The sequence below is a fragment of the Geotrypetes seraphini genome, chromosome 5 (assembly GCF_902459505.1).
Source record: "Geotrypetes seraphini chromosome 5, aGeoSer1.1, whole genome shotgun sequence".
Lineage (NCBI taxonomy): Eukaryota > Metazoa > Chordata > Amphibia > Gymnophiona > Dermophiidae > Geotrypetes > Geotrypetes seraphini.
In genome coordinates, this window is record NC_047088.1 from 69,890,867 (window position 1) to 69,918,665 (window position 27,799).

The 27,799-nt window shown below is 41.0% G+C and overlaps 1 protein-coding gene across 2 annotated transcripts in view; it reads left to right on the plus strand.

Annotated features, from left to right (window-relative positions):
- Window positions 1–789: 789 nt before the first annotated feature.
- NOX1 (NADPH oxidase 1) overlaps window positions 790–27,799 on the plus strand; it is a 52,199-nt gene continuing 25,189 nt past the window's right edge. For both annotated transcript variants that reach the window (XM_033943940.1, XM_033943941.1), the window contains exons 1-8: window positions 790–1,023; window positions 10,492–10,587; window positions 13,274–13,384; window positions 14,518–14,602; window positions 15,563–15,714; window positions 15,835–16,016; window positions 17,137–17,269; window positions 22,068–22,160. In XM_033943940.1, coding sequence (XP_033799831.1) covers window positions 979–1,023; window positions 10,492–10,587; window positions 13,274–13,384; window positions 14,518–14,602; window positions 15,563–15,714; window positions 15,835–16,016; window positions 17,137–17,269; window positions 22,068–22,160 — 897 coding nt within the window. In that variant the 5' untranslated portion in view covers window positions 790–978. The remainder of the gene's footprint in view (window positions 1,024–10,491; window positions 10,588–13,273; window positions 13,385–14,517; window positions 14,603–15,562; window positions 15,715–15,834; window positions 16,017–17,136; window positions 17,270–22,067; window positions 22,161–27,799) is intronic.

Sequence of the window (27,799 nt, forward strand, 5' to 3'; positions counted from 1 at the left end):
GGATAAATCCAGGACTGGATGATCTCTGTCCTGCAACTCTGGATCCAGTTGGCAGCCTTGCTTTTACCATTCTTTTCCACACAAACACTGTCTTACACACCTCCCTGTACTCACCTCCTTCCTTGTCACATCAAGTGTTATGTTGCAATCCTCGACATTTTTTTGCATTTCCATCAGTTAGAGGCTGTTTATATAAAAAGTATTTGGAACTAACGCTCTCTTATCAGGCTGTATGTTGGCAAATGGAATTCTTGCCTCTAATCAGATCTTCTATTTCCTATTCACATTGCAGAAAAATGTTAAAAACCTATATGTTAATTTTTAGGGGGAATGATTTTATGGTCCTTGTTTCTACTTTGTATCTTCTGGTTTACTGATATGGTATGATATTGTATTGCATTGTAATTCACTGTCATTGTACAGTTCTCTTATCTTGTTACCCACATCAAACTGGAAGGTATTGCGGGAAACAAATGAAGATTTATGTTATTCTATGTTTAGCTGAGCTGAGGAATACAGTTTTCAGAAAGAGTAATCTAAGCAAATGAATCTGTTTTAAAATGGCTAGATTTCTTTGAAAATTCTCACTTTTGGCTTAATTCACCTCTGTCTGGCTAGAGCCTCTCCTTTTGAGGCTCTGTTGGCATAAGAATGTACCTGAAGAAATGTAAATGATTAAGAAAAGACCCAAGGCACTGTGGTGCTGGAAGGAATTCATTTCCTGAAAATCATGAGGGAATTCACCTATCCAGCTGCAGTGATGGGATGGAGGTCAGGGTGAGAACACCTCACAGGTTATATAAAACAGGTGAAGAAAGAGAGAAACATATTGACACATCCATACAGGACAGACAGAGAAGTGCACAAGGAGCTGCCTCAATAAGAGCAACGTACTGCCCGGAGCCAGGCAAGAAAGCCAGGACACTTTAAGACAGAAGAGAGCCTGAGTGGGGTTGCAAGTACTTTCCAAATACCCTCATGGGAAACTGGTTGGTGAATCACTGGTTTTCAGCTGTGGTGCTGGTAAGCAATCTTGTTTACTTATTTGATTTCTAAAATAAGCTTTAACCACAATAAATAGTTGAATAGGAAAGGCTATTAAACTAAAATAATTATTAGGAATAATGTGCTTGAGAAGAAATGTGAGGTCAGACAGAGGGAGAGCAGCTCTACTCTAGCTATGACAATACAGGTCAACTTATAAGAACTTGCTTCTCGCTAGGCTGCTGAGTCATGTGAAACTCATATTTGGCACTTTAGCTGAGATAAACAGCCCTGTCAAGGATAGCTGACTGCTGGGTCCCTCTTTCCTCCGTAGCCTGTTGCCTGCCTCTGTGGACTTCTTCTCCAGTCTTGGGTTGCTTGCCTTCGGCTGCTTTGAGACCTGCCTGTCATGTAGCTGTCTTGGGAAATTGGCAGCCTAAGCAGTGAAGACACTGTTTTGATTTTATTTTTCAATTTTTTTTTTCCAGTTTATGAATTATTTTTATTTTCATTCCCTGTTTTTACCGCTTTGTTTTTATTTTATCATTTAAATTTCCCCAGAATTCTATTGTTTAACGGTTCCTCCCTTCTACTTCTATTCCCTCTCTCTACTCCTTCCAACCTTCCAAAGTCCTCCCTACCCTCATCTAACCCCTTCCTCTGTAACGTCGCCTAGAGCTTGTATAGGTATGTGCGACTAACAAATGGAAGAAATAAAATAAAAATAAAATAAACATGGGGGGAAGCCATTTGTCATCCCCCCTAACCTTGTAAGCTCTTTTGAGTAGGGATTGTCTCCTTTGGGACTCTGTACAGCTCTGCACACATCTGGTAGTGCTCTAGAAATAATTAATAGTAGTAGTCGATCAGTAGCATAGAATGTTGATACTATTTGGGTTTCTGTCAGGTACTTGTGACCTGGATTGACCACTGCTGGAAGCAGGATAGTAAGTTATATGGACCATTGGTCTGACCCAATATGGCTATTCTTATGGGGTTTTTTAAAGAAATAGTAACAGTTTTGGAACACGCCAGGAAAATAATAGCACATATAAAACAAACTGGAAGAAAGTATACTGTATACAGTATATTCAAGTTATGGAATTTGTTGCTGGATGATAGCTGGATCTACAAAGAGTTTAGACAATTTCCTGAAGGAAAAATCTACAAACTGTTATTAGCCGGGTAGATTTGGGGGGAAAAAATACCACTTATCTCTGGAAATAAGCAATATGGAATGGACCTGCTCATGGGATCCTGCCAGATACTTGTGAACCAGACTGGGCTTGTTGGAGTCAAGATGCTGGACTTGATCCAGTATAATATGTACATCTTCGGGCGGGGTACCTCTTTTATTGTTTTTACTCTTGTTTGCTGGAAGAATTATGAGACTTGTGCGCTTTAAAGATTATGCATGTTGAATTGTGAGCCGCTTTGGCCAAAAGCGGAATATAAATGTTTAAAAATAAATAAATAAAATAAATCTTACATTCTATGATGGAAAATCCACACAGGACAAAATTGTGGTACATGAAATATTAGTTCCAAAGTACAGTTTTAGTCACCTTTAAAAAGAAATCGTCTCCCTTTTAGATTAGTGTAGAAAAGCTGACAAAATGCTTTCAAAATGATTTTAACTGAATCATCATGTATCACTTTCCTTAGATCTATGTTAAAGCTCATTTGCTGTGAGGAAAAATATGTATTATGGCTAGAGTTTTTCTTCTGCTGATTTTGGATCGTTGGTGGTTTCCCTAGGCTGCTGGTAACCTGGTTGTGCCCCGTCCAACTACCAGCCAAATCTAACCCTACTTAATGTGGACCAAGGGCACTGATCTTAGTTCAGGTCAGTCTGCTCCCTACTTCTGACCATAAAGACCAGATCTCGAGATCCCCAGCTAGGAGAAGGTGGCTTTGTCTTATTTCAGGGGCTGGAAGCTCAGTGAGGGCTTCAGCACCCCAGGCTGGGAAATGCAGAACATAGGGCTTCTTTTACGAAGGTGTGCTAGCAGTTTTATCGCATGCACCGGATAGCCGAAAATCTACCACCTGCTCAAAAGGAGGCGGTAGCGGCTAGCGCACGCTATTCCACGCCTTAAGCCCCTAGTGCACCTTCGTTAAAGGAGCCCATAGTTTTTAGGTTCACGTTCTACTTTTATCTTACAGTGACCAAGACTAAACCATGACAGAGTTTTCTATTGCTCCGACTCACATTGAATTTCTTAGTAAAAGAGGGCCTTAATCTCAATCTCTTCTTTCTGAAATCATTACATTAGAATTTCGGTTCCACAATTACCTAACAGGGATCACTGCAGATTACAATAAAGACTATGATCTACTCAGAAATAGACCCAGTTAAACATAAACAAACTACAATCAACACAGTATCATCTATAAAAGAAGCAATCTTCTAGGAAATTATAGTAATGCAATAATACAAGTTTCTTAAATTAAAAAAAAGTTTTTAAAGCTTCCGAAATGGTATGTTATTACTTTCTGATCTTATAGAAACATAAAAAATGACGGCAGAAAAGGGCCACGGCCCATCTAGTCTGCCCACTAATGACCCACCCCCTAACTACCTCCATGAAGAGATCCCCCATGCCAATCCCATCTTTTCTTAAAATCTGGCACGCTGCTGACTAAACAATTTAACTGATGTTACAGATATAAATTGGATATGAAATAAATTGCGAGAAGAATGGCCTATCCTACCCAGTAACAAAGTAGCCAGATCCACTAAATAATGAGGGGCCAAGCCATATTGGATTTTAAATGTCAGGACACAAAGCTTGAAGTGAACCAGCGACCAGTGTAATTTTATCAAATTTATAGAGAAAAAGTCAATCTTATAGCAGTGTTCTGCACTGTCTGTAATCTCTTCACAAAATATTTAGAACAGTCTTAGGCCACTCCCAGTGCATCCCAGGATGCACTGGGAAGGAGGTCTCTGGTTGGCCCAGGTGCCTAAGACCCCTCCTAAGGGAGGGTGTGAGCATCCTTCCGGCTGGACATTCAACTGAAAGGTATGGGGGTTGGAGGGTTGGAGGTAGAATTAGGGGTGCAGGACCTGAGCCTTGAGGGGGTGTTGGGGGTTCGAGTTCAGGGGGTGTTGACAGGAGGGAGTTGGCATCCCTCCTGCCTAACTTGTTTCGGGGGTGATTTTAGGGCAGAAGGGAGTGGGCATTGCACCTGCCTGGCTTACTTTGGGGGGTTCCAGGGCAGGAGGGAGCAGGCATCCCTTCTGCCTGGCTTACTTTTTGGGTGAGGGTTTGGGCATTCTGGCAGGAGAGAGTTGGCATCCCTTCTACTGGCCAAATTTGTGTGGGGGTTCTGAAGTTGGGATTTGTTGGAGTAAGATATTTGAGGTCTTTTTTCTCCACTATTTGAAACTTGTGCATTCTCTAGTGATATAATTACTAAAGTGCTTAGCCTGTTTTCTGGTTATACTCTCTCTGTATATTAGGCTTTGCTAGTAAGATTATATAGTTTATTCTTCTTTATAACTTATGTATAAGGTTAACCATTCATCCATCCATCAGTCTCTAGCAGCCATTGAACCCAGGTGACATCCCTGACTATGTTATAGCCTGAGATTGATCTTATTTCCAGTAAGTCATCTAATGATCTCTTCCTTACCCAGTTATTACATTACATTATGACATTTGAATCCCACACTTTCCTCTTGAGTTCAGTGTGATTAACAAATTAAGAAACCGGGCATTCCCAGGAAGTTGAATTACTGTATTTAGTATTTACATATCACTTAAACAGGTGTGTTTTCAACTGTCTCCAGAATATACTATAATTCATTGTGCTAGGCAAATCATTCCATCTATTCAGAACCTTATAAAAACACATTCCTGAAAATATTTTCTTGTATACAGTCTTCCTGGGACTGGGGTAATACAAAATTAAAAATTCCCTAGCTTTTGATCTTGAATTTCCTTCTGGCAGACTAGTAGTTTCTTCTTTCTTTAGGTATACTTATCAAAGTTATCTAAACAGTTTATAATCAGGTACTCAAGCATTTTCCATATCTGTTCTGGGGAGCTCACAATCTATCTAAAGTACCTGGGGGAATGGAGGATTGAGTGGCTTGCCCAGGGTCACAAGGAGCAGCAAAGGGGGATGGAACTCCTCTCGTATGAGGCAAGACTAAAACAGGGCTCTTCAGCTTGGAAAAGAAACAGCTGAGAGGAGATAGGATTGAAGTCTACAAAATCTTGAATGGAGTAGAACGGGAGCAAGTGGATCGATTTTTCACTCCGTCAAAAATTACAAAGACTAGGGGGACAGTCGATGAAGTGACAGGGAAATACTTTTAAAACCAATAGGAGGAAAATTTTTTTCACTCAGAGAATAGTTAAGCTCTGGAACGCGTTGCCAGAGGATGTGGTAAGAGCAGATAACATAGCTGGTTTTAAGAAAGGTTTGGACAAGTTCCTGGAGGAAAAGTCCATAGTCTGTTATTGAGAAAGACACAGGGAAAGCCATTGTTTTCCCTGTATTGGTAGCATGGAATATAGCTACACCTTGGGTTTTGGCCAGATACTAGTGACCTGGATTGGCCACTGTGAGAACGGGCTACTGGGCTTGATGGACCATTGGTCTGACCTAGTAAGGTTATTCTTATGTTCTGATGCCTCTCCTTCATGAGAACATGTAACTAGGACAGCAACCATGTAATATTAAGAAAACTAAAGAACATCATTTATATGCAATTCAACCAGCAATCAGTGTAATCTTAGTATTGGGGGTGGCCCTCTCAAATTTTGAGACTTTAAAGATCAGTTGAGTCACAATGTGTAATAAAATGAAATATTTTTTCAAAATAGATTCTTTACAGACTATATAAATGATGTTACAATAATCAACATGGGCTAAGACCAATGTTTGTACAATTACCCCCTCTTCTACGAAACCGCGCTAGCTCTTTATATTCCAGACACAGAAATAGGCAAACCTTGGAGTGCCTGGCATTCAGAACCACCACTGAACCATAGTTGCCTCGGAAGGCTGCCTGAGCCACTCGTGAACTTGTTGGCATTGGAGATTTTTGTTGTTTCCCCCGACCCTTGAAGGAGCAGATACCTGCACAGTAATAAAGCTGCAGTTGCCTTTGGCCTCAGAAGTTCAGCTAGGCCTAGTTCCCCCATCCCTTTCAAGGATTGTCAGAAGTAGTGCTCTTTTTAGGAGCAGAGCAATGAAAGGGCCTTGGAGGATATTGCCGCAGTGTTTCTATCACCATGAGAATATCACAAAACAAATCAACTCCTTGCATGACTGAGAGCACAGTCCTATATCTCTGTTCTATCTTTGCTTTTGGTAGAAGTTTGAGTGAATTTGTTATTTTATCTGAGAAAAAGAGAGCTCTGTGTCCCCTTATTCAATAACCAAAAAGAAATCAGTTGAGTTTGAACTCAAGAGAAATTAATCCTAATTTATCTTTGCCTGTTGATACTCTACCAATTACATTTTTGACTCAAATAAAAATGGGGAATTGAGTTCCTATGAGCATTGGGAGCAGCACGGGCCATTCAGCACAGCTCCCCGTGCTAGAAACTGCTATCGCAGTTTTGTAAAAGAGGGGGCAAGTCTTACAAGATTCCATGTTTCTATCATCGATCCTAAAAAAACCTCTCACTATTATCACTTTTTTTAAAATTTTATTTTAATACATGGAATCCACTCCATGCAAACTTTTTTTTTTTTTTTTAAATCTTGCTTCAGGCTTACAGCAATATAACTTGCTCAGTAGAACAGTCCACACTTATCTTTGTGGTTGTAAACAGGCATGGCCCAACGGGACCCATTTCACCGTCAATATCAGCTTTATCAAGGGTTCTTTTGGGCTGCTACGCTATTTTTGTGATTAACCATGGCTCTCTCTGCTTGTGCTGTTGGCTACACGGCTGTGTGAATTGCATGTAGTAAATTTAATTTAAAAAGTGATAACAGTGAGTTTTTTTAGGATCGATGATAGAAACATGCAACCTTGTAAGACTTGGTTAAGGTTTATTCCTGAATATCAAGCAGGTTTCTGAGGTGAGATGTTTGTGATTGCGTTGACCTGTTCTATAATGATACCCCTGACCATCTTTTTTGGTTGATCAGTGGAACCTTGTAGAACCCATACCCAGAGTTCCAAGCAGATGACAATTTGCCTTTCATTTTCCCTGATATGTTCTATTTGTTTGGGAACCTCTAAACTATTCTAGTACAGCTCCTTTGATGCTGTAATGATCTAAAATCAACAACAAGATGTCAAGGTCTACTAAATAAAATGCACTGGACATATCAAAGTTCCAAGTTTCCAAGTTTATTAAAATTTGAAATACTGCTTATATACTGTATAGTCATATCAAATTGTATCAAGAGAACCCTCTTTCCTATGCTAGTTTCTTGTCTAATCTCAGGTGACCAGTAGTGTCTGTATCCAACTCCTAAAACCCAAGACTTACGTAAGATGTTATGTTGTTTCAAACAATTGATTAATTTACTGCCACCAGACTGGATAATCTTAACTAATAGTGGAATGGAAGCCACTGGTCTATAATTAGATATAGCATTCAATCGAAGGGAAGGGCTTTTTTTTTAATAGGGGTGAGTATTGTATTCCTTTTCTTTACTGAAAATTTCCCTATTTCAAACATCTCCAACCAATTAAAAAAAGTAAAATACTCAGGTGGTGCCTTCATCATCAGATATGAGGGAAAGGCATCTAATGAGCAATATGACATTGCAAATTTCTGCAAATTTGCTTCATGCCCAGAATTAACATTTATAAGATTGCTTGCAGGCTATGGTTCTGAATGGAGATTTGCATACCCAAGGCTTTGGTGAACATAAAATCATAAACATCGTCTGAGAGTCTACCTATAGAATGGCCTGCTACTTTTCTTCAGTACTTTTACCATAACATTTTTTTCTAGAATTTGATTACATAGTAACATAGTAAATGACAGCAGATAAAAGACCTGCGTGGTCAATCCAGTCTACCCAAAAGTCACATTCATTCTGAAGGCAACAAACCAGTAGTTATTTGTTTTACTTGCTAAGTTCTGGTATAAGATGTCTTCCCCTCTCACCCCCCCCCCCCCTCGAGATCGGTAAGATCAGTACTCAGATGATTTGATTGTGATATAAAATACGCAAAATTGCTCCTGATCCTTCTTGCCGCATATGGGACAAAGACCACAGAATTCTCTCTGGCTTTGGCTATACTCCCCCCGTTATTTTATGTACTAACTGACATTTGTTGAAAATTTACCAGATGCTATAGGCCCCCTGCCCACCCTGGGGCTAACACACTCCTGCCTTCTTGCCCCCCCCCCATTCTCTCTCACCCCCACACCTCACCTGCTCATGGTTCCCCTCTATTCCCTCAGCCTTCCCTGCTGACCTCCAGACCTATGGATTCATAGGGATCATGAACCATGTTCTCTGTTTCATGCCAGCTGTCCTGTTACCTCTTCTTTTATTTTATAGACTCTATGGATTTTTGTATATAGCTTTGTTGCACTGAGCGATGGACAGTCTGCTATGTAAACTCAGCTAAACAATCATCAGCTCAGCTGTTGGCTTACGGGAAACTAGTGACTGCCTGAACTAGGCATCTACATTCCTCAGCAGAATGCGCATGAAACCCCAGTGTTTTAATGTATTACGAGTATTAGCTTGATGATATATAAACCCCTGGTGGTGAGAGGAAGATCTTTGGCAGCAAATTGAGGGACTCCATATCTCCATAGAAAAGTTACTAGCAGTTTGGCACATGGTAGAAATGCCCTTGTATGACCAAAGGGAAAACTGGAAAGCAAAGGTTATGGGCACCTCTTAAGAAGCCAAGTCTTTAATCAACGTGCATAGATATGAACATAAAACAGTTTGTATCCAAATTATGGTCCAAGAAAGTTGATGAACCGGTACCCAACAAGGTCTGTGTTTCGAAGAAACACTCCTTCCTCAGAGGTCCTAGTGTAAAAATGTGGATGTGTCAGAGAGATATGTATGCGTTAATAAAGGAAATGTGAGTGGTGATAGCAGAAGTGTGTGACATGATGAGCCAATGTATAATTGTGGTGAAACAGTTTTACAGTATTATTCCTTCCCTTCCTCTCCCTTCTCACCTTTTTACCTCATCTCCCCCGGTTTTTCCTTTCCTCTTTCTGCACCCCCTTGTAACTGTTATTGGATCATTTTGTAATTGCTATTGGTTATACTATACACTTGATAGCTAACTCTCTGTATCCTCGTTGCATATGTACAGTCTCTTCTCTTGTAAACCGCTCTGAACTGTTTTGTGGTATTGCGGTATACAAAAATAAAGTTATTATTATTATTAATATTGGAGTGTAATTAATGAATGCTAATCAGTCAAGTGAAAAATGTGTAAAATGTGGATACACTTAGAAAATATGCATCCCAGAGTGGAGAATAATGCCATATGGGCCGAAAGACCATGAAATGTGAAAATAAGGTGGATCAGCGCATAAAGCTAACATTTGATTAAAGACTTGGCATCTTGTACATCACTCCTGCAGTTTTTTCCTTTGTTTGCTATTCGACTTATCACTGCAGTTCTGTTGGATTTTTATTCTTGTGTTCACCTCTTAAGAAGTTCTTTAAGCTTGTTTACAGAAGTAGCCTAGTGGTGGGAAAGCCAGGGTTCAAATCCCATGTGCTGATACATCTTGGACAAATTGCTTTACCCTCTGTTGCCTGAGGAACAACTTAAACTATAGGTGCATATAAATAGATAACTAGCATGTACATTTGAATGGAAAGGCAAGTAATACATTTAAAGAAGTGGCGAGGCGTGTTGAATATTAATAAAATCAGGTTACATTCATTCCTTGTTGGCCACCACAGAGCATGCTGGAGTTACTGAGTTGTTTGGACGAAAGGTTGCATGAGTTTGGCCAATGCTAGAATTTATTTCCTAGGATATTACAAAGCTAAACTAAACTAAACCTTAAGTTTGTATACCGCATCCTCTCCATAAAGATAGAGGTCGGCACGGTTTACAGGTAATTCAATAAATGAGGGAAAGACATAATAAGAAATTAGAAGTTATAAAGAGGATAGATAACTTTACATTTTAGAGAAAAGCCAGGTTTTCAGATGCTTTCGGAATAATTGGAATGAGACTAGATTCCACAGTGGGGCAGGAAGGTTATTCCAAAGCTCAGTGAATTTGACGAAAAGGGATTTCCCTAATTTATCAGCATAAATGACGCCTTTTAACAAGGGGAAAGATAGTTTAAGTTTTTGGGCGGATCTGGTAGTGTCAGGTTCGAAGAATTCCAAGATAGTGGAATTAGGGGAGGAAGAATGCCAGTTCAGTGGTAACATTTGCTAAACTGTCGTCACCTTTCTAAACACTGTTGTATTGTTTTCTATTTTAAATAACTACAGCATTCAATTTCACTTAAAAATGTATTTTTGCCAGCCTAGTTTTCGCCACTGACTTATCTATGTTATACTCCCTCTGTTTCTTCCCAGGCAGCCTGGTTGGGGCTGAATATCTTCTTGTTTGTCAATGCTTTCTTATTGTATGAGAGAGACAAGAAATATGCCTACACCAGGGAGATCCTGGGGGTGAGTATGGAAGTGCAAGTCTCTATCACTGACCTTCCAAGCATACAGTAACTGGGATTTTCCCAGCTTTCTGAAGAAGTAATGGTTAGTTCAATGGCCGGAGAACCTAGGGAACTGGGTTCAATTCCCACTGAAGCTCCTTGTGACTCTGGGCAAGTCACTTGACCCACCATTGCCCCAGGTACTCAATAAGACCCAAATTCTCTATAGTGCGCCTTAAATTAGGCAGCGGTAGGCGCCCTACCACTGCCTTATTTAATTGGTGGTAAACGGTGCGGTAATTGACCACATCATTTAAAACCAATTAAAATCTAATTTATAAAACAATGGCGTCCAACTCCCGTCCATAGAGGTGCTAACATCTAAAGTAGGCGTGGTTTATGCCAAAAGTGGATGTAGGTGTTTCTATGGACATGATTCTCATTGAAAGTAGGGGCTAGACATGTAGGCCTGTGAAACCCTGGCCTACATTTCTCGCGCCTACTTTCAACATGGCTGCTATTTTCTAAACGGTAAAATCACGTGATTGACATGCGATCGGCACCTAAGTGGCCACTGCTTTGCCGTTTAGAGAATCCAGCCCTAAGTTCCTGTAGATATCGTGTAAATTGCTTCGATTGTAACCACAGAAAGGCGGTATATGAAGTCCCATTCCCTTTCCTTTCTGGGGCAGTTTCATGCTAGAGAACAAAAGGAATGCTTCCCCAGAATTCACATTTTGCATTCCACCTTTATGTGATATGCAGCACCACTAATCACAGCAGATCAAAGCAGTTTGCAATAAAAAAAAAAAATATATAGAAGGAATAAACAAAGGAGAACTACATAAGGGGATCTAGTTTACAAGTAGGAAGAATAGCATCAATTGAATCGTTAACAAAGAGTCAAGAGAGGGAGCTCGCTGTCCCACACACTATCTCACCCTTTCCCACTTCTCAAAACTGCACAATTGACCTTTACCCTCAACCCACTGATACATCTTAGTACCTAGGGTACGGATTCTACATAGAGGATGCAAACCTCTAAATCAGTGTCTCTCAAATATTTTTTAGCTCTGGCATACTAAATGGAGCAAATGTTTTTTGTGGCACATTATAACTGAAATTATAAAATTGCTAACCTAACAAAAAATTAAATTTAAGAGTTCTTTAAAGTTTTTAAGATACTAAACCATGCAAGAGGTTTTTTTGTGCCGGCTGACTCGCTGAATGCAATTCTATGACCACCAGAGCAACACAGAGCATTCAATGTGCTGGCCAGCATTTAAATCCTCTTGCACAGTTTTGTAAAAGGGGGGTGGTAAAGTAGATAGAATAGAACTGCTAATCAATGCAATGAATGAACTTGTTTTGAGTGCAAATTAGCTCAAAACACGGCGCAATAGTCGACAAGCAAACATGCATTCATCATCCACCATCTGCAGTCATTCTCTTTTTTTTTTTTCCATTTAATTTCTGTCAGCGCTGAAAATCCAAGATCGCAGAGATAAGAATATCTAAACAGTAACAAAGCCTTGATTGTTTTGTTGCTCAAGTTAGGATAACCACTGCATAAAAAATAAAACTATAATGACTTGCCGTTAGTTTTCAAGGACCAATTACATCACAGAACCATTGTTCATCTAGACCAGTGGTCTCAAACTTGCGGCCCGGGGACCACATGCGGCCCACCAGGTACTATTTTGAAGCCCTCGGTATGTTTATCATAATTAGAGAATGACATGGTGACAAAATTCATCACCATTCCCGTCCCCGTGGATAACCGCGGGAAACTATCTTCATGTCATTCTTTAAGGAGAGAGGGAAGAATCAGAGTATGAATGGCCACAACCACTGACCCACAAGCTTTTGCTTTGAAGAATGCTGGTGTAGAAGGACTGAGGTTGAGATAGACACTACAGAATGACAGCGAAGTTACAAATAAGTCAAACAATCAATATAGCTTAGCAAGTCGGGAGAAGGCAAGAAGGAGATAGCGAGGTATAAACAAGTCAATCAGCGTAGCTTAGGAAGTACTGTACCTGTATTTACTATATGTTGTACTTGATTTATTATATGCATTGTATATGTTTTATATTTTTATGAAATGTAATCCACTTTTTAAACCATAAGTTTTTGAAGTAATTTAAGTTAAATTATTACTGCATTTCTAAAGCACCACTGGTCATTCATAGTGCTGTAATACGGAAGTCTCTTCTCTATGAAATTTACAATCTAATTAAGTCACACGGACAAAATACATAAATATGAACCTTCAGAAAATGTATATCTTGTAGTAAATGCTATGTCTATAATCATAAAGGCTTTGATCAGGAACACAGTCAAAGGTTTAAAAGTAGCAGCAAACTAGTTGGTTTTTAGGCAGGGCATCAATATGGCAAATTATATTTAATGTGAGCAAGTAGAAAGTGATGCATGTGGGAAAGAAGATCCCAAACTATAACTACACGATGCAAGGTTCTCTTAGGAGTCACTGCCCAGGAACAGGATCTAAGTGTTGGGGGGGAGGGGGATTCTGCTCATTTTCATTTACCAACAACATTCCTATTAATTTACACGTTCCTAAAAACTAGACCTTCTAAAACCAGAAGGTCCTGCACTCCAAGTCTTATGTTGTTAACGTGAGGCTTCTGTTCTCCCTCTAAGCTGCTGCTAAACTCAGAATCTTCTTTCTGTTCTTCCTGCAGTCGAGCCTGGCTTGGGCTCGTGCTTCTGCCGCCTGCCTGAACTTCAACTGCCTGCTGATCCTGCTGCCAGTTTGCCGGAATCTACTCTCCTTCCTCCGTGGCACTTGCTCGGTGAGTTATATTCATATTGTAGGACGGTGAGGCTTGTTAGGCTTCAGTGAACATGTGGAGCGAGTGGCATTCGAAACAAAAAATTCCTATCGACCAGTTTTCATTGATAAACTTTTAATTCCATGTGCATTTTGCAGCAATCAAAACATGTTCACCATCCCTCTAATATGAGTACTCTTTTACGACGCCACTTGCAAATCCATCTTCTCTGTCACAGCTCCTTCCAACTGATCTTCGTTTAGAAAACTCTTTAGATAAATATAAATCCAAACTTAAAACGTTCCTCTTTAAAGACGCCTTCACCCTGTAAATTCCATTATCTATGAAAATTGATCATCCTTTGCAGAAATCCTAAGACAAACAAAACGCTTCTTATGAAGTGACCTCCCTAACCTAACTGTATAGTACTTCCCCAATATTCGCGGGGGTTCCGTTCTAGGAACCCCCGCGAATGCTGAAAAAATGTGAATACAGTTTTTAGCGGGGGGAGACAGGAGAGAGCAGCCGGAGAGGCAGGACTGAGCAGCCGGAGCGCCGGCAAGTGAAGGAAATCACTCGCGTTATGCTCCGACCGCCTCTTCCTGCACTAAAGTCGGGCCTCACCAATCAGGAGCTGCTTGTCAAATCAGCTCTTGTTTGGTGAGGCCCGACTTTAGTGCAGGAAGAGGCGGTCGGAGCATACCACAAGTGATTTCCTTCACTCGCCGGTGCTTCGGCTGCTCTCTCCTGCCTCTCCGGCTACCCTTTCCTGCCCGGTCATTCGCGGTCGGAAAATACCACGAATGACTTGGACCGTGAATCACCGACTGCGAATGACCGGGGGAGCACTGTACTTCCCTTTCCCATTTTCCTCTTTATTTTTATTTTATCTCTCCCTCCCATTCTCTCCTAATGTATCATATATGTATATGCAGAAATATTCCCCATTTTCTTAGTGTAGATAAGTTTCAAAAAAAATTTTTTTAATTTTTATATATGCATTTCATTTTATTTAAACCGTTTAGATTCCTGTATGATAAACGGTATATCAAAAATAAAGAAACTTGAATTCTGTCTGACGAAGGGGTTGACTGAACGAGGTGAATTCCTTATCTGTCAGCTTATGCAATAGCTATTCCCTTTTTCCTTTCTAGTGTTGCGGCCGCACCATGAGGAAACAGCTGGACAACAATCTCACCTTTCACAAGCTAGTGGGGTACACCATTGCTCTTCTTACAGGTAATATGTCTCCTAGGCTAATGAGATTGAGGATGTTCCCACTGGGTCCATAGAGTTACCATATGGCTCCAGAAAAAGGAGGACAGATTGAGACATCCGGGTTTTACTTCCATTGCTTTCCGTGCAAGTAAAACCCAGAAGTCTCAATCCATCCTCCTTACTACCATTGCTTTGAGTGGAAGTAAAACCCGGATGTCTCAATCCGTCCTCCTTTTTCTGGAATAAGTGAGAATACTCTGGTCTCCATAATTAATATTCTGTGATTTTGGAAACTCAGTAATTGGCACATAAACTAATTTCCCAGTTGATTGAGCATATGTGGTCAAAACTGGCTCTAATACAGCAGTGAATGAGCACCCACACCAGATTTATTTCTTTGTAATTGTTACAACCTTTATCCTTCTGACTAGGGCAGTGATTCCCAACCATGTCCTGAAGGAACACCAGGCCAATCGGGTTTTCAGGCTAGCCCTAATGAATATGCATGAGAGAGATTTGCATATGATGGAAGTGATAGGCATGCAAATTTGCTTCATGCATATTCATTAGGGCTAGCCTGAAAACCCGACAGGCCTGGTGTTCCTCCAGGACAGGGTTGGGAATCACTGGACTAGGGAAAGATTGTAGAGAGGGATCCATATTAGTTCTAGAGACACTCATCCCACTTAGGGAAGTAATTTTAGTCCTGGATTTGTTGCTTCAGAAGTGACTAATACTAAAATAATGGTCTATGGCTGGAGATTTGTAGTAATCCACAGTGGAAAGGTTTCTTTGTGTAGCCAATATAGGTGATCTTGGTTCAGTTTAGTAAGTACAATGGATGACAGCAAAGTACCTGCTCTTAAACCTGGATTGAATTGATAGATTAGATGGCAGAGATTTATTTCTTCATTGTTGACTCTTTTATTGCTTAAAACAACAAAACCTAGAGCTGTTATTTCAATCTTTCTCCACTGTTAGCTGTCCACACTATTGCACACTTGTTTAATATCGAACGCTACAATAAAAGCAGCCTGGAAGATGAGAACCATTTCTTGAGGAAACTCTCTGACATCGGTGGCGAAGATGGCTCCTGGTTGAATCCTATCCGCTCAAAGCTAGACAGCTCAGTTGTAAGTCACTTACCCCAGACCATGTTACTCATCACCTAATTGTACTTATTTCATGCTTCCTTTCTTTTTTGTCCCTGCTTGAAAAGCTGAAGTGTTTCATTTTTGTATTCTTACTTTTAGAGTCCCACATATGTGGCCTTCACCACCATTGCTGGCATTACCGGGGTGATTATCACCTTGGCTCTGATCCTCATGATCACCACATCAACAGAGTTCATTCGCAGATGCTATTTTGAGGTGTTCTGGTACACCCACCACCTCTTCATCATCTTCTTTGCAGGCCTCGTCATCCATGGAATTGGGTAAAGCAGTATTTACAGAACATGCTTGTCCTTTATAACAGTGTTCTCAGTAAATGTGTCAATACTTATGCTCTGTGGTCCTGATTTGATAAAGGGTGCCTAAATGATGCCAAATACTGAGCCATATAAGAGCCTTAACAAGCGTTAATTGGCACTTAGGCATCCAAAGGATGTGGTCGTCATTTTGTAGATGTGGCCATAATTTCATGGACGCCTATTGGGGAAAACTCATGCATTACTCAATAGGCGTGGGCTTGGAATGGGGGTAGTTTGGGCGAGGCTTCAATATAGACATCCTTTGAGTCATTTACATAATGCTAAGCGACCTAGGGAGTCCATATGATGCCTATATTGTAGATGAATGGAAACCAAGTCTATTTATGAGCTTAGTTTGAGCTTCAGCTAGATGTCTAAACAGTGCTGAGTGCCGCTGAGCGCAATTCTACAAAGGACACCTATCTTGGATGTCTAAATGGCACCCAACATTAGACACGCTTTGCAGAATCAGGTCCTAAATATCCACCCTTCCATGACAGACATCAACCTACAACACAAACAGGAAGTCTACATGCCTGGACAGAAAAAAACATAACATGCACACAAAGAGAATACACATAGCTTTTACAGTTTAGAATATACAGATAACCTTTCCAGTTTTTTGTGCCCAATTATCAGAATTGTCATAGAAGGCAAAATCCACAAATTGCATATATCGATTCACTGTTTTTGTCCACACCGGACATAATTAGATTGTAAGTTCTTTTGAGCAGGGACCGTCTCTTGTGTGTTTGATGTACAGCACTGCATGCATCTTGTAGCACTATAGAAATAATAAATAGTAGTAGTAGTAGTAATAGTAGATTATGTACAAACCCTGAAATGATAAGGCCACCTGATATATAGTTTTATATACTTTAAACCTTCCTGACCTTAGTGGCTTTCACTGTCCAGGCAAAGAGAGGTGAAGAGAGGAAATGGAGGAGTCCTGAGTAGAAGAGTGGAAAGGGAATGGGAAAGGAGGGGACAGAGAGGAAGAGAGTTGTGGGGGGAGGTTTCAGTACAGAAGGGAAAGATAAGTCAAACAACATCTGATTTGCTTAGTCTGTTCTCTGTGTTTCAGGCGCATTGTACGTGGACAAACAAAGAAGAGTATGGAAACACATAGTTATGACAGTTGTAAAGAGGACTATAAGAACTGGGACGATGATGACTCTGACTGCAAAGAACCAAAGTTTGAAGGGAATCCGCCTGCCGTAAGAATCCTTGTACTTTTAAAAACTGTGATGGTGTGCATTTATTTGGTTGGCAGCTACAGAAGTGCAAATCAATAACTCTCTAACAGGTCAATTTTCAGAACCCTAAAGCCAGTGCTAGAGGGAATTAGAGCCGGACCAGCACAAGCATTAGGCTGTGCCCATGTTCAGAAGCAACCAGTGCAGGGAACAGTGTTGAAGAACAGTGCAAATAGCATATAAATCAGGGGTCTCAAAGTCCCTCCTTGAGGGCCGCAATCCAGTCGGGTTTTCAGGATTTCCCCAAAGAATATGCATGAGATCTATGTGCATGCACTGCTTTCAATGCATATTCATTGGGGAAATCTTGAAAACCCGACTGGATTGCGGCCCTCCAAGAGGGACTTTGAGATCCCTGATATAAATGTATTCAGACAAACTGCTTAGCTCTTCCCTCCTAATGCTCAGAAACAGCGCAGCAGTTACACTCTGACCTTACCACAGGAAACTTAATGCCAGCATGGAGCTAGCGTTAGGGTAGGATTTTAATTTATCAGGGTACTGTTGGTGAAAGTTGCCTTGGCTGGGAGTTCTCACGGGGCTTTCTTTCTTGAATCCTTTTCAGACATATCCCTTCCCTCTCTTTCCTCCAAATCTGGCTCCTATCAAGTGATCAAGTTTCCCAGCCTCAGCCTGTCTCCACCCCCTGCCCCTCTATTCACCATACCATCTCCAGCTGATACAAAACACTGCTGCAAGACTCATATACTACAAATCAAAGATTTAAGCATGTCACACCACTGCTTAAAGAACTGCACTGGTTACTGATAGAAAAAAGAACAGAATTCAAACCATGGGGCTCATTTTCAAAACAAAAAGATGTCCAATAAATAGCTTAAAATGGCACTTGGTCATCTTAAGGGAAGGTGGACTTGTATGCTGCGTTTTTGTAACACTGGAGGATTAAGTGACTTGCCCAGGGTCACAAGGAGCAACACTGGAGTTTGATCACACAGCTTCTGGGTGCAGAGGCAGCAGCTCTATCATTGAGCCACATCTTCCCCCAGGCATGTGCCCCCTCCTTACCAAAAAATAACTTTCCAATGCTTAAGGCTAATAGCGCACATATGATTTGCATGCTATTCGTGTTAAATACTGGGAAGTTATTTGTCAGTGTTGCTCCTTCAGTATCTTCCTGCGCTGTAGAGAACAGCGCAGGAGTTCTGAGCATTGGCCAGTTAGTAAGCTAGGCTGTTTCAGATTGTACCAGCTATACCTGGACACCCAGTTATGGTCTTGAATTTGAAAAAGATAGAGGTAATGTTCATCAGGAATGATGAATTGTTGCTTAATACAAGAGAACTGAAGGTGCGGGATGTGACTTTATTTGTCTCACCGCATATTAAGACGCTAGGGGTATATTTGGATGCAAAGCTCTCTATGCAAGAGCAGATTATGCAGACGGTTAAAGGTGCATTCTTCAAGTTGAGATTGCTGTTAAGGGTAACATCTATGATGTCAATATCAGATTTTCGGTCTGTGACTCAATGTATGGTGATGTCTAGTCTTGATTTTTGTACACTTCTCCCTCCATATCCACGGGGGTTAGGGGCAGAGCCGGCCCGCGAATAATATTCGGGCCGGTTCAGCCCCTAACACCTGCTTCCCCTGGCTATTTTAAGCCCTGTAAGCCCCCCTTAAGCTGTACCTGGTGATCTAGCGGGCTTTCAGGGCAGGAGCGATCTTCCCACGCTCCTGCCCCGTGCAGATCGCTCATAGGAAATGGCTGCCTTGAGCTCCCGTCATAGTCTCGAGAGACTATGGGAGCTCATGGCAGCCATTTCCTATGAGCAATCTGCATGGGGCAGGAGCGTGGAAAGATCTTTCCTGCCCCGAAAACCCACTAGACCACCAGGTAAGGCTTAATGGAAGGCTTACAGGGCTTAAAATAGCCCGAAAAATAAAAAAAAATTTTGTTTAAAAATCGCGAATAACCGAATCTGCGGATGCTGAAAGTAATTCCTTGTTGGTAGGTATTCCAAAATGTAAAATTAAAGCACTACAGGTAGTAGAGAACGCTGCAGCTTGGAAGAATCATATTATACAAGTACTGAAAAGCTTGCATTGGCTACCAATTCAATTGTGTGGATTGAATACAAAATTCTGATACTTGTTCATCAGGTAATTTATGGGGAGACACCTTTGTATCTGAAACAGCTTTTGACACAGTAATTCTAGAAATTTGAGATCGCAATCTGCAATGAGGTTATCGGTTGATACTTTAGGTGAAACACGTTATTAAAAAGACCCACAAGCAACAACTATCTCTGTTGTTGGTCCCTGTCTGTGGACTACTTTACCTGGGTTTTTAAGACTATGTAGAGAGAAATTGTCTTTTAAGAAACAGCTGAAAACGTATTTATTTGTTAAAGCTTTTCATTAGTTTTAAAGAGAAATGCACTTTATAGTTCATATAGTACGAACCTTTTATTAGTGCTATGCTAGTTTTAGTGAATACATCTGAAAGAATAGGATAGGATGTATAATTTATAATGTGTTTGAGTATGTTTTGTTTGTGTGTGCTTGCTATTGTAACCTGCTTGGGCATGAAGCGGGGAAGAAAATTTTAAAAATAAATAAACATGCCTATCAACTATTCACGCTATCAGTTACCTCGCAAATGGTACTCTGTTGTCCTTTCTAAATATCAAAAGTCGCGTGGGACTTTCAACATACAGTATACATACTGACACCCACTGAATTCCTCAGAGAAGGCTATTCACGCCTCTTGTCGTTCTGCCTTGCATGACACAGCTCCAACCCCAACCCAAATACCAACCCAGCACTCTCTCTTCTGCCCCACCCCCTCTTCCATTTCCATCCTTAGCAGTTATTCCCTCTCTTCCTACCCCCCCCCCCCCCCCTTCCAGGCCCTAGCAGCCACCTTCTGTCTCTCAGCTTGGCACACTGAAAAGTCTACTTGCCTCCCTCTGAAGCCAATACAATTTAAGAGGCCTTCATCCTCTGCAATTCCTATATCAGAACTCATGAATGCTTATCAGCTCTCCCTTATATTCAATTGGAAGCTGATGCGCACATCGGGCCCAAGTAACAGACATACCTCGTATTTATGGCACACACAGACTAGTAAAAAGCCCAGGAAAACGATAGGAAACCCTCTCCAGCTTTTCCCTCCATCCTCGCCTTAGTTAGCAGCCGTTCCTTTCCTTCAGGTGGCTGGATCTCAGCTCCCAGCTAGCTAGGCTGCCCATTTTCCTTGGCACCCCTTCCTCTTCTACTTGCGGACTGCATAGAGCCTAAAATAGGACTAGACGAAGCACACAGATACCACACATAGAATCGAACTGAACACAAGAACATAAGAATTGCCGCTGCTGGGTCAGACCAGTGGTCCATCGTGCCCAGCAGTCCGCTCACGCAGCGGCCCTTAGGTCAAAGACCAGTGCCCTAACTGAGACTAGCCTTACCTGCGAACGTTCTGGTTCAGCAGGAGCTTGTCTAACTTTGTCTTGAATCCCTGGAGGACAAGAATTAAAAATCAATAAATAAGTGTTCCCCCGCCTTCCATTGTGCCATGCCATTGATTTGTTAATGTTCCTCAAATTGTAGGCCGAATTGTAACCTATCTTGAGCTCTAATTTGAAAAGGCAAGTGAATAAATCTAAAATCCAAATGTATTTTATAGATTGGAGGACATCTATTATTAGCTTTGTGTAGACAGGCAAGCTGTCAATGAGCAGGGTACTTGTTCAACGGCTCCCCCTTCTGCTTCTATTCCTTTCTCTCCTCTCTTCTACCTTCCAAAGTATTTAGATCAATGCTGTCTTGTTAAAATGTTTATTTTATTTTTATTTTTCCTCTAACTCTACTTTTCACTTCTCTATTACCCTCCAGGTACTTTAGTTAGATTGTGAGCCTTCGGGACAGTAAGGGAATTTTTCAAGTACCTTTCTTATTTCTAATCTTAATGTATATTTTCTGTAAACCGCTTAGAACCTAACGGATGTAGCGGTATATAAGAAATAAATTACATTACATTACATTACTTTAGGAAGGAATAATGGACTGAAAAGAGAGGAGAACTCTTTGATCCCTAATCTTAGGCAATGAGACATGGAGACTATAGCAAGTCCAGTAGTTTTGTCATTTTCAGAAATGGAGCATTCTTGGCATGAGATTCTCAGATTCAGGAATGCTGAAGGGCATTTAGGAATTCACACTTAGAGAATGACACGAGGACAATTTTGTCCCCGCAGGAACTCAATTTCCCCATCCCGTCCCTGTGAGTTTTTCTCGCTGCTCTTGTGTCTACCCCATTCCTGTAAGCTCTGCCTTAACTGCACAAGCTTTGAACACTTATGATTTTAAAGTGTTTGAGGCTTGTGCAGATGAGGACGGAGCTTGCAGGATAAGAACTCATGGGGACAGGACGGGAAAATGAGTTCTGTGCGGATGGGGAAAGCTTTGTCCCCGTGTCATTCTCTACTAGTGAAAAAATAAGGACCATTTGTCCTGAGCTCTGGGAAACAATTCTATTTTACTAAGTTTGAAATCTAGCCTGCCAAGTCTGTCTCCCAATGCATCTGCCACATCTGTCCGGGATAGTCAGAATCCATCAGTGTCACCCCACCTGGAGTGGTGTCAGACTAACCTGAAGTCTCCAGACCTCCCTCCCCCACACACACTTATGAAAAGGGACCTCCACCCTTCTCCAGACCTTTGGGCCAGCACTGATCTTCTTGGTGCAGGGTCCTCTAAATTCAGTATGTTTGCAAACATTTCTCTATTTTCTCCACAGACATGGTATTGGGTCTTGGCTCCCATCATTCTTTACATCATTGAGCGACTGATACGGTTTTACCGCTCTCAACAGAGAGTTTTTGTTACAAAGGTAAGAGCTTTACTGATGTTTCCACTTTTCTCTCTACAGTTGAATTTTCCCTGGCATACTTTGGGTATTGCATTGCAGAGGACAGCTCTACCCTCCCAGTTTCTGGTTTCTCCCAGCAGAAGTTCTGGCAAAGGGGCTGATGTAGTAAAAGGCTCTAAGCCTTGTGCAGGGCAGAGAGTAATATTGGAAAGACATTTTCCTGTGCACAGTTCAGGGCCTAATGCAGGAAAGATGTGCAAAAATGTGCACACATTAGCACCATTCCATTTACATTTTACACAGTTGAAGGCACTAGCTATTTCCACACAATGCAGGGAAATGTACACAAGCCCCTAAGGCTTGAGGCATGACCAGTCCCCTGATCCGATAACTACCTACTATCCTTCAGCCTGCAAATCAGAAACTCTTAAGTAGGGGCAAAATAGATTACAATCAATTCTGGACCACAGTTGCCACTCGCCTAGCCAACATACAACTCAACGACCGAGATTCCGCAACTCACAAAACGTTAGACTACATTGCCACGCTGCACCCTCCACAAAGTGAGGACCGCCAAACATTCCCCATGGTGCAATGACATCCTATAAGCTGGAAGACAAAACTGTTGACATCTAGAAACCCACTCCCTTGACCATAAACAAACATGGAAAACAACAATGAAATCCTACCCACATCAAGTGGCTGACACTAAAAAGTCTTACTTCGCATCTCTAATAACTAACCATACCTTAGACATTAAGAAACTTTTCCAAATAACACGGGCCATCACTGCCCCCCAAAGACCAGGCACAGTGACCTCAGACACTCAACCCACCTCGAAGAACTAGCAAGCTATTTCCAAGACCAAATCATAAACGTATGGGCAGAAATCAAAAGAGTGTCTAGTACTGTGCAACCAGAGATTCAAGCTGACCTCAGTACTGAAGATCCTTGAAAGGCAGACCAATCCTGGATCGCCTTCAAACCTCTCTCCCCTGAGGAGGTTCTTCCCAAACTACACAAACTATCTTCCAAAAGCAGCAAACTAGATACGTGCCCGTCTCACTTATATGCCCACATCCCACATGAACTCACTCACTGGATGACTTTGATCAACAACCTCCTACAGAGGAGCCAACTTTCTTCCCAAATGAGTCATAATGCTCTCACACCCATCTCAAAGAACCATGGAGTAGACTTATCTGCACCTTCAAACTGCAGACCTATAGCTGGTATACCTCTGCTCACCAAACTACTCGAAACACTGGTCTGCAAACAACTAACAAGCTACACAGACAAATTTTCCTGCCTACATCCCTCCCAGTATGGCTTCAGACCCAAACACAGCACAGAAACACTACTGAGTCAAGCTGATGCTTAGCAAGGGACACCAATCAATCCTCCTACAGTTTGATATATCAGCTGCATTTGCCTTTGTAGATCATCAGGTCCTAATAAATAAACTCAGTGAGTTAGGCCTACATGGAACAGTCCTCAGCTGGTTTAATGAGTTCCTAACAAACAGAGACTACTGTGTATGGAAAGATGATACCTACTCCCAAAGCTGGAAAGCAGACTGTGGAGTACCCCAGGGGATTCCTACTCTCACCAATGCATTTCAACATCTTTATGAGCTCCCTAGGTACTCTCACCTTTACCAGTGGAGAATGTCTATTATCCTATGAAGATGTTATAGTCCTCCTAAGCCCACTGTATACCGATGCTGGTGATCCACCGAAATAGTGTACAAAGGCATTGAAACAATATACTGGGCAACCTCCAACAAACTAAAACTAAACACAACCAAGACCAAGCTTCTCTGGATCCATACCACCATGCAAGCAGCACCCACCACCCTCACTTTAATCACTGGCACTATGCTAAACATTGAAAAGACCTCCAAGATGCTAGGAATCCTGATAGACTCTACTTTATCCTACACACCCAAATATCCAACCTCTGCAAAACCTCTGCAACCCCCCCCCCCAAAAAAAAAAAAAAACCAACCCAAAAAACCAAAAACTTCTGCAGCTTAAAGCAATTGAAACTGATCAAACCATACTTCTACAACCACTTTGTGATCCTGGTCCAAATGCTAATCCTAACCCAACTTGACTTCTACAACTCCCTATATGCGGGACTATCCTCCACCCAAATGCACAGGCTCCAACTGATCCAGAGCACACAATCAGGCTGATTTTTGGCCTGAAAAATATGACCAAGTCTCTGCCTACTATCACGCCCTCCAATGGCTGCCCTTAAAGGCCCAAATCATGTTTAAACTATCGTGCAGAGTATACCCTGCACGAGTCACCAACACTCCAGAGCACATAGCCTACATGTTCTCCTCCTCCGCCTTCACCTCAACCAGGGTAAGCAACACCAACCAGCTGATCATCCCCCTCATCCAAAGGAGTGAAATTCTGGAGAATTTTCGGTTCCCTCTTCACATATATTGCCTCAAAAACATAGAACTCTTTCCCGCCCTCCATAAGAGCAGAACCAAACTACCTCATCTTCAGGAAAAAGCTGAAAACATACTTGTTTGACATTCTTCCTGCAACATGACCCTCAAATTCACCTCAGACAATGAAGAAGTCCTACACATTGTAGCTCTTTTTTTTTTCCTTCCTGTAACTATGTAACCCTCCCCTACGATAGATTGTACCCCCTCCTTTTTACTGTATATCCCCATGTGGCACAATGGGCCTTTTATCCTGTAAATCGCCTTGAACCTGAACTGGAAAAAAATGCGATTTAAGAAGTCCTGATTAGATTAGAATTTAATTCCTGGTCTGACGTGGAGTGAAAAGTTAGTTCCCAGTTTGGATGGCTACTGTTAGTTCCTCTGTTGTATAAAGATATTTGTATTTATTTATTTATACCCCGCCTTTCCCAAGGAGGGTCACAATAGATTACATACACAAACAGAATCAAATACAGAGCAAGAGAAGAAAGAGATAAAGGAGATTGAGACCAGGACAATGAAGTGCAAGTTAAAAGGTGAGAATAGGACCTGAAAATTGTGCTGGTATCATTTGGTGAGATGCACACTCCTTTATGCATATACAAATCTATAATGGATCCTATTAGCTTAATCTTGTCTATTTGTCGTGTGTGTCTAATTTATCTCAACAACTTTCATTATGTTAATACTGATAACCCAGAATTCAGATGTGCCTTCTTAAGGGTTATTTTTTCTTATACCATAGCAACTAACACCCATTGTTCATTGATCAGTGTTTTTCAAGAATTTAAGTCTTTAAAACTCAATGCTTTCATGCAATTCATGCTATTTTACAACATGCTATTAGTGTAATTTTTTCAAATTCACTTATCTTTTAAGTTTTTATGTCGGCTGAAGATCTATTCTCATTCTGACCTGTTTCACCATAGACGGCTGTATTTGTGAAGGCCTGTTATTTTTCTGCCCTGTGCTTAGTTTAAGATTTGATTGCAAAATGTAAAACAGGGACTACTCTATGGCAGAATCTTTAACTATAATTTTGCCAAAGCCAAATAAAGATCCTACGTTGGTTTCAAATTGCAGGCCTATTTCTCTGATTAATGTAGATGGAAAACTTCTGGCTAAGTTATTGGCTTTATGCTTGGCCAAGGCTCTCCCTTATATTATTGGTATTATTGATTGCTCAAAGACATTCTTCAAACAACACCAGACTGGCTTTCCACATGTTAAATTTAACAAAAGCCATGGAAGATCCGGCCTTCTCTGTGTCTTTGGATGCAGAGAAGGCTTTTGATCGTGTGGAGTGGAGTGGACCTTCATGTATCAAGCAATGGATTGGTTTGGTATTAGTTCTGGATTTATATAAATGATTAAAACCTTGTATAGTTCCCCTTTTGCCAGATTATATATTAATAATACTTTTTCAGAATGTTTTCGTCTGGAGAGGGGAGTTAGACAAGGGTGTTCATTATCTCCTTTGCTTTTTGACATTGTACTGGAATCCTTGCTATTGGCTATTCAATAGGCAAAGGAGATTCAAGGTATTCCTTATGCAGATCGGGAATATAACGTCTCTGCGTATGCAGATGATATTTTGCTTCATTTGAGGAATCCTAAAACTTTTACTGGATTTGATTGACCGATTTGGCAAATTTTCTGGCTATAAAATACATTGGAGTAAATCAGAGGTTCTTCCACTAAATGTACATTGTCCAAAAGGATTATTTGATTCATTCCCCTTTCTTTGGAAGGAAGAGGGTATAAAATATTTAGGTATTTGGATACAGAAAATGTTGGAAGAGACGATGAAAGTAAATGAAAAATCTTTACTGCTGAAGGTTACAGAAATGTGTGAGCAATGGAACCCTTTACATCTTTTTTGGTGGGGGAGAATCCAAACTGTTAAGATGATGATTTTGCCTGTAGTTTGTTACCAAATGGGTATGTTGCCAGTGTTTTTCAGGGGTCCTTTTATAAGAAATTAAATAGTATTTGCACTAAATTTGTTTGGCTAGGTAAAACTGCAAGAATTGCTTTAGTATCTGTACAAAAACCAATTGCGGCGAGGGGGGGGGGGTACCATCAAGCCTCTATAATGCGTCAGGGTGTGTATTGGATCTTCCCCGAGCTCATGGCAAATCTTCCAGACTGGTTATAGTTGGAACGGCAACTCCTGTCTCCATTGAGATTGGGTCACATTTTAAGTATCAAGTTATGTAGGTTATATAAGGACAATAGAATTTTATTAGAGACTTGGCAGACCTTAAAATTTATTAATAATTTAACACCTATTCCAATTCATAAATCCAAGTGTCAGTCCCTTTGGCTGGACTCCAAGATTCAAATTGGCGGGTTTAAGGTCATCTGGAAGCATTGGATGAAGGAGGGCATACATACTCTGAATGATGTAGTATCAGATGGAAAGCTGCTTGACTTTTCACGACTGCAACAAGCACTTGGTATTGCTAAGTCTCAAAATTATAAGTGGTTGCAGTTGAAACAGACCATTCAGAAGGGGTTCCCTGATTGGCAAAATCTTATAAATCAGTATAGTTTGCCAGTCCTATGCTTCCAGACAGATTTCCTGGGACATCAGGCCGCTCAATGGTAAATTAATATCTGAATTTTTGAATAAGAAACCAAAGACAGGTCTTTGTGACATTTGGAGCATTGAGATAAAGCAGCAGATTTCTGTGACTCAATGGCCACGAATTTTGACTTGGAGGATGAGATGTATGGTGTCTGTGTCTATGAGACAAACATGGTTTTTCTTGTTACATAGATCTTTTTGGACCCCTGTTCGTTTATAGAAATTGGATAGTTCTCAGCCTGACACTGTCATCTCAATGTAGGGACATTGTATCATCTACTGTTCTATTGTCCCTTGATACTTAGATTTTGAAAATCCATTTGGGGTCAACTGAATGAAGTATTGGAAAATCCTGTAGCATTGACGTATGATACCATGCTATTTGGCACGTTAATGAGGCTAAAAGTCAAATATCTTCCCATAATAATAAACTTCTCTTTATTATGACAGGGTTGCCATACAACTTATTTTGAGGAACTGGAAAAACTGGGATCTGTTAAATTATACTTTCTGGTGGGAATCTCTATGCCACACTTTTAAAATGGAACGCATGATGGCCATGCAACAGGGACATTATAGGAAATTTATGGAGGTTTGGGAGCC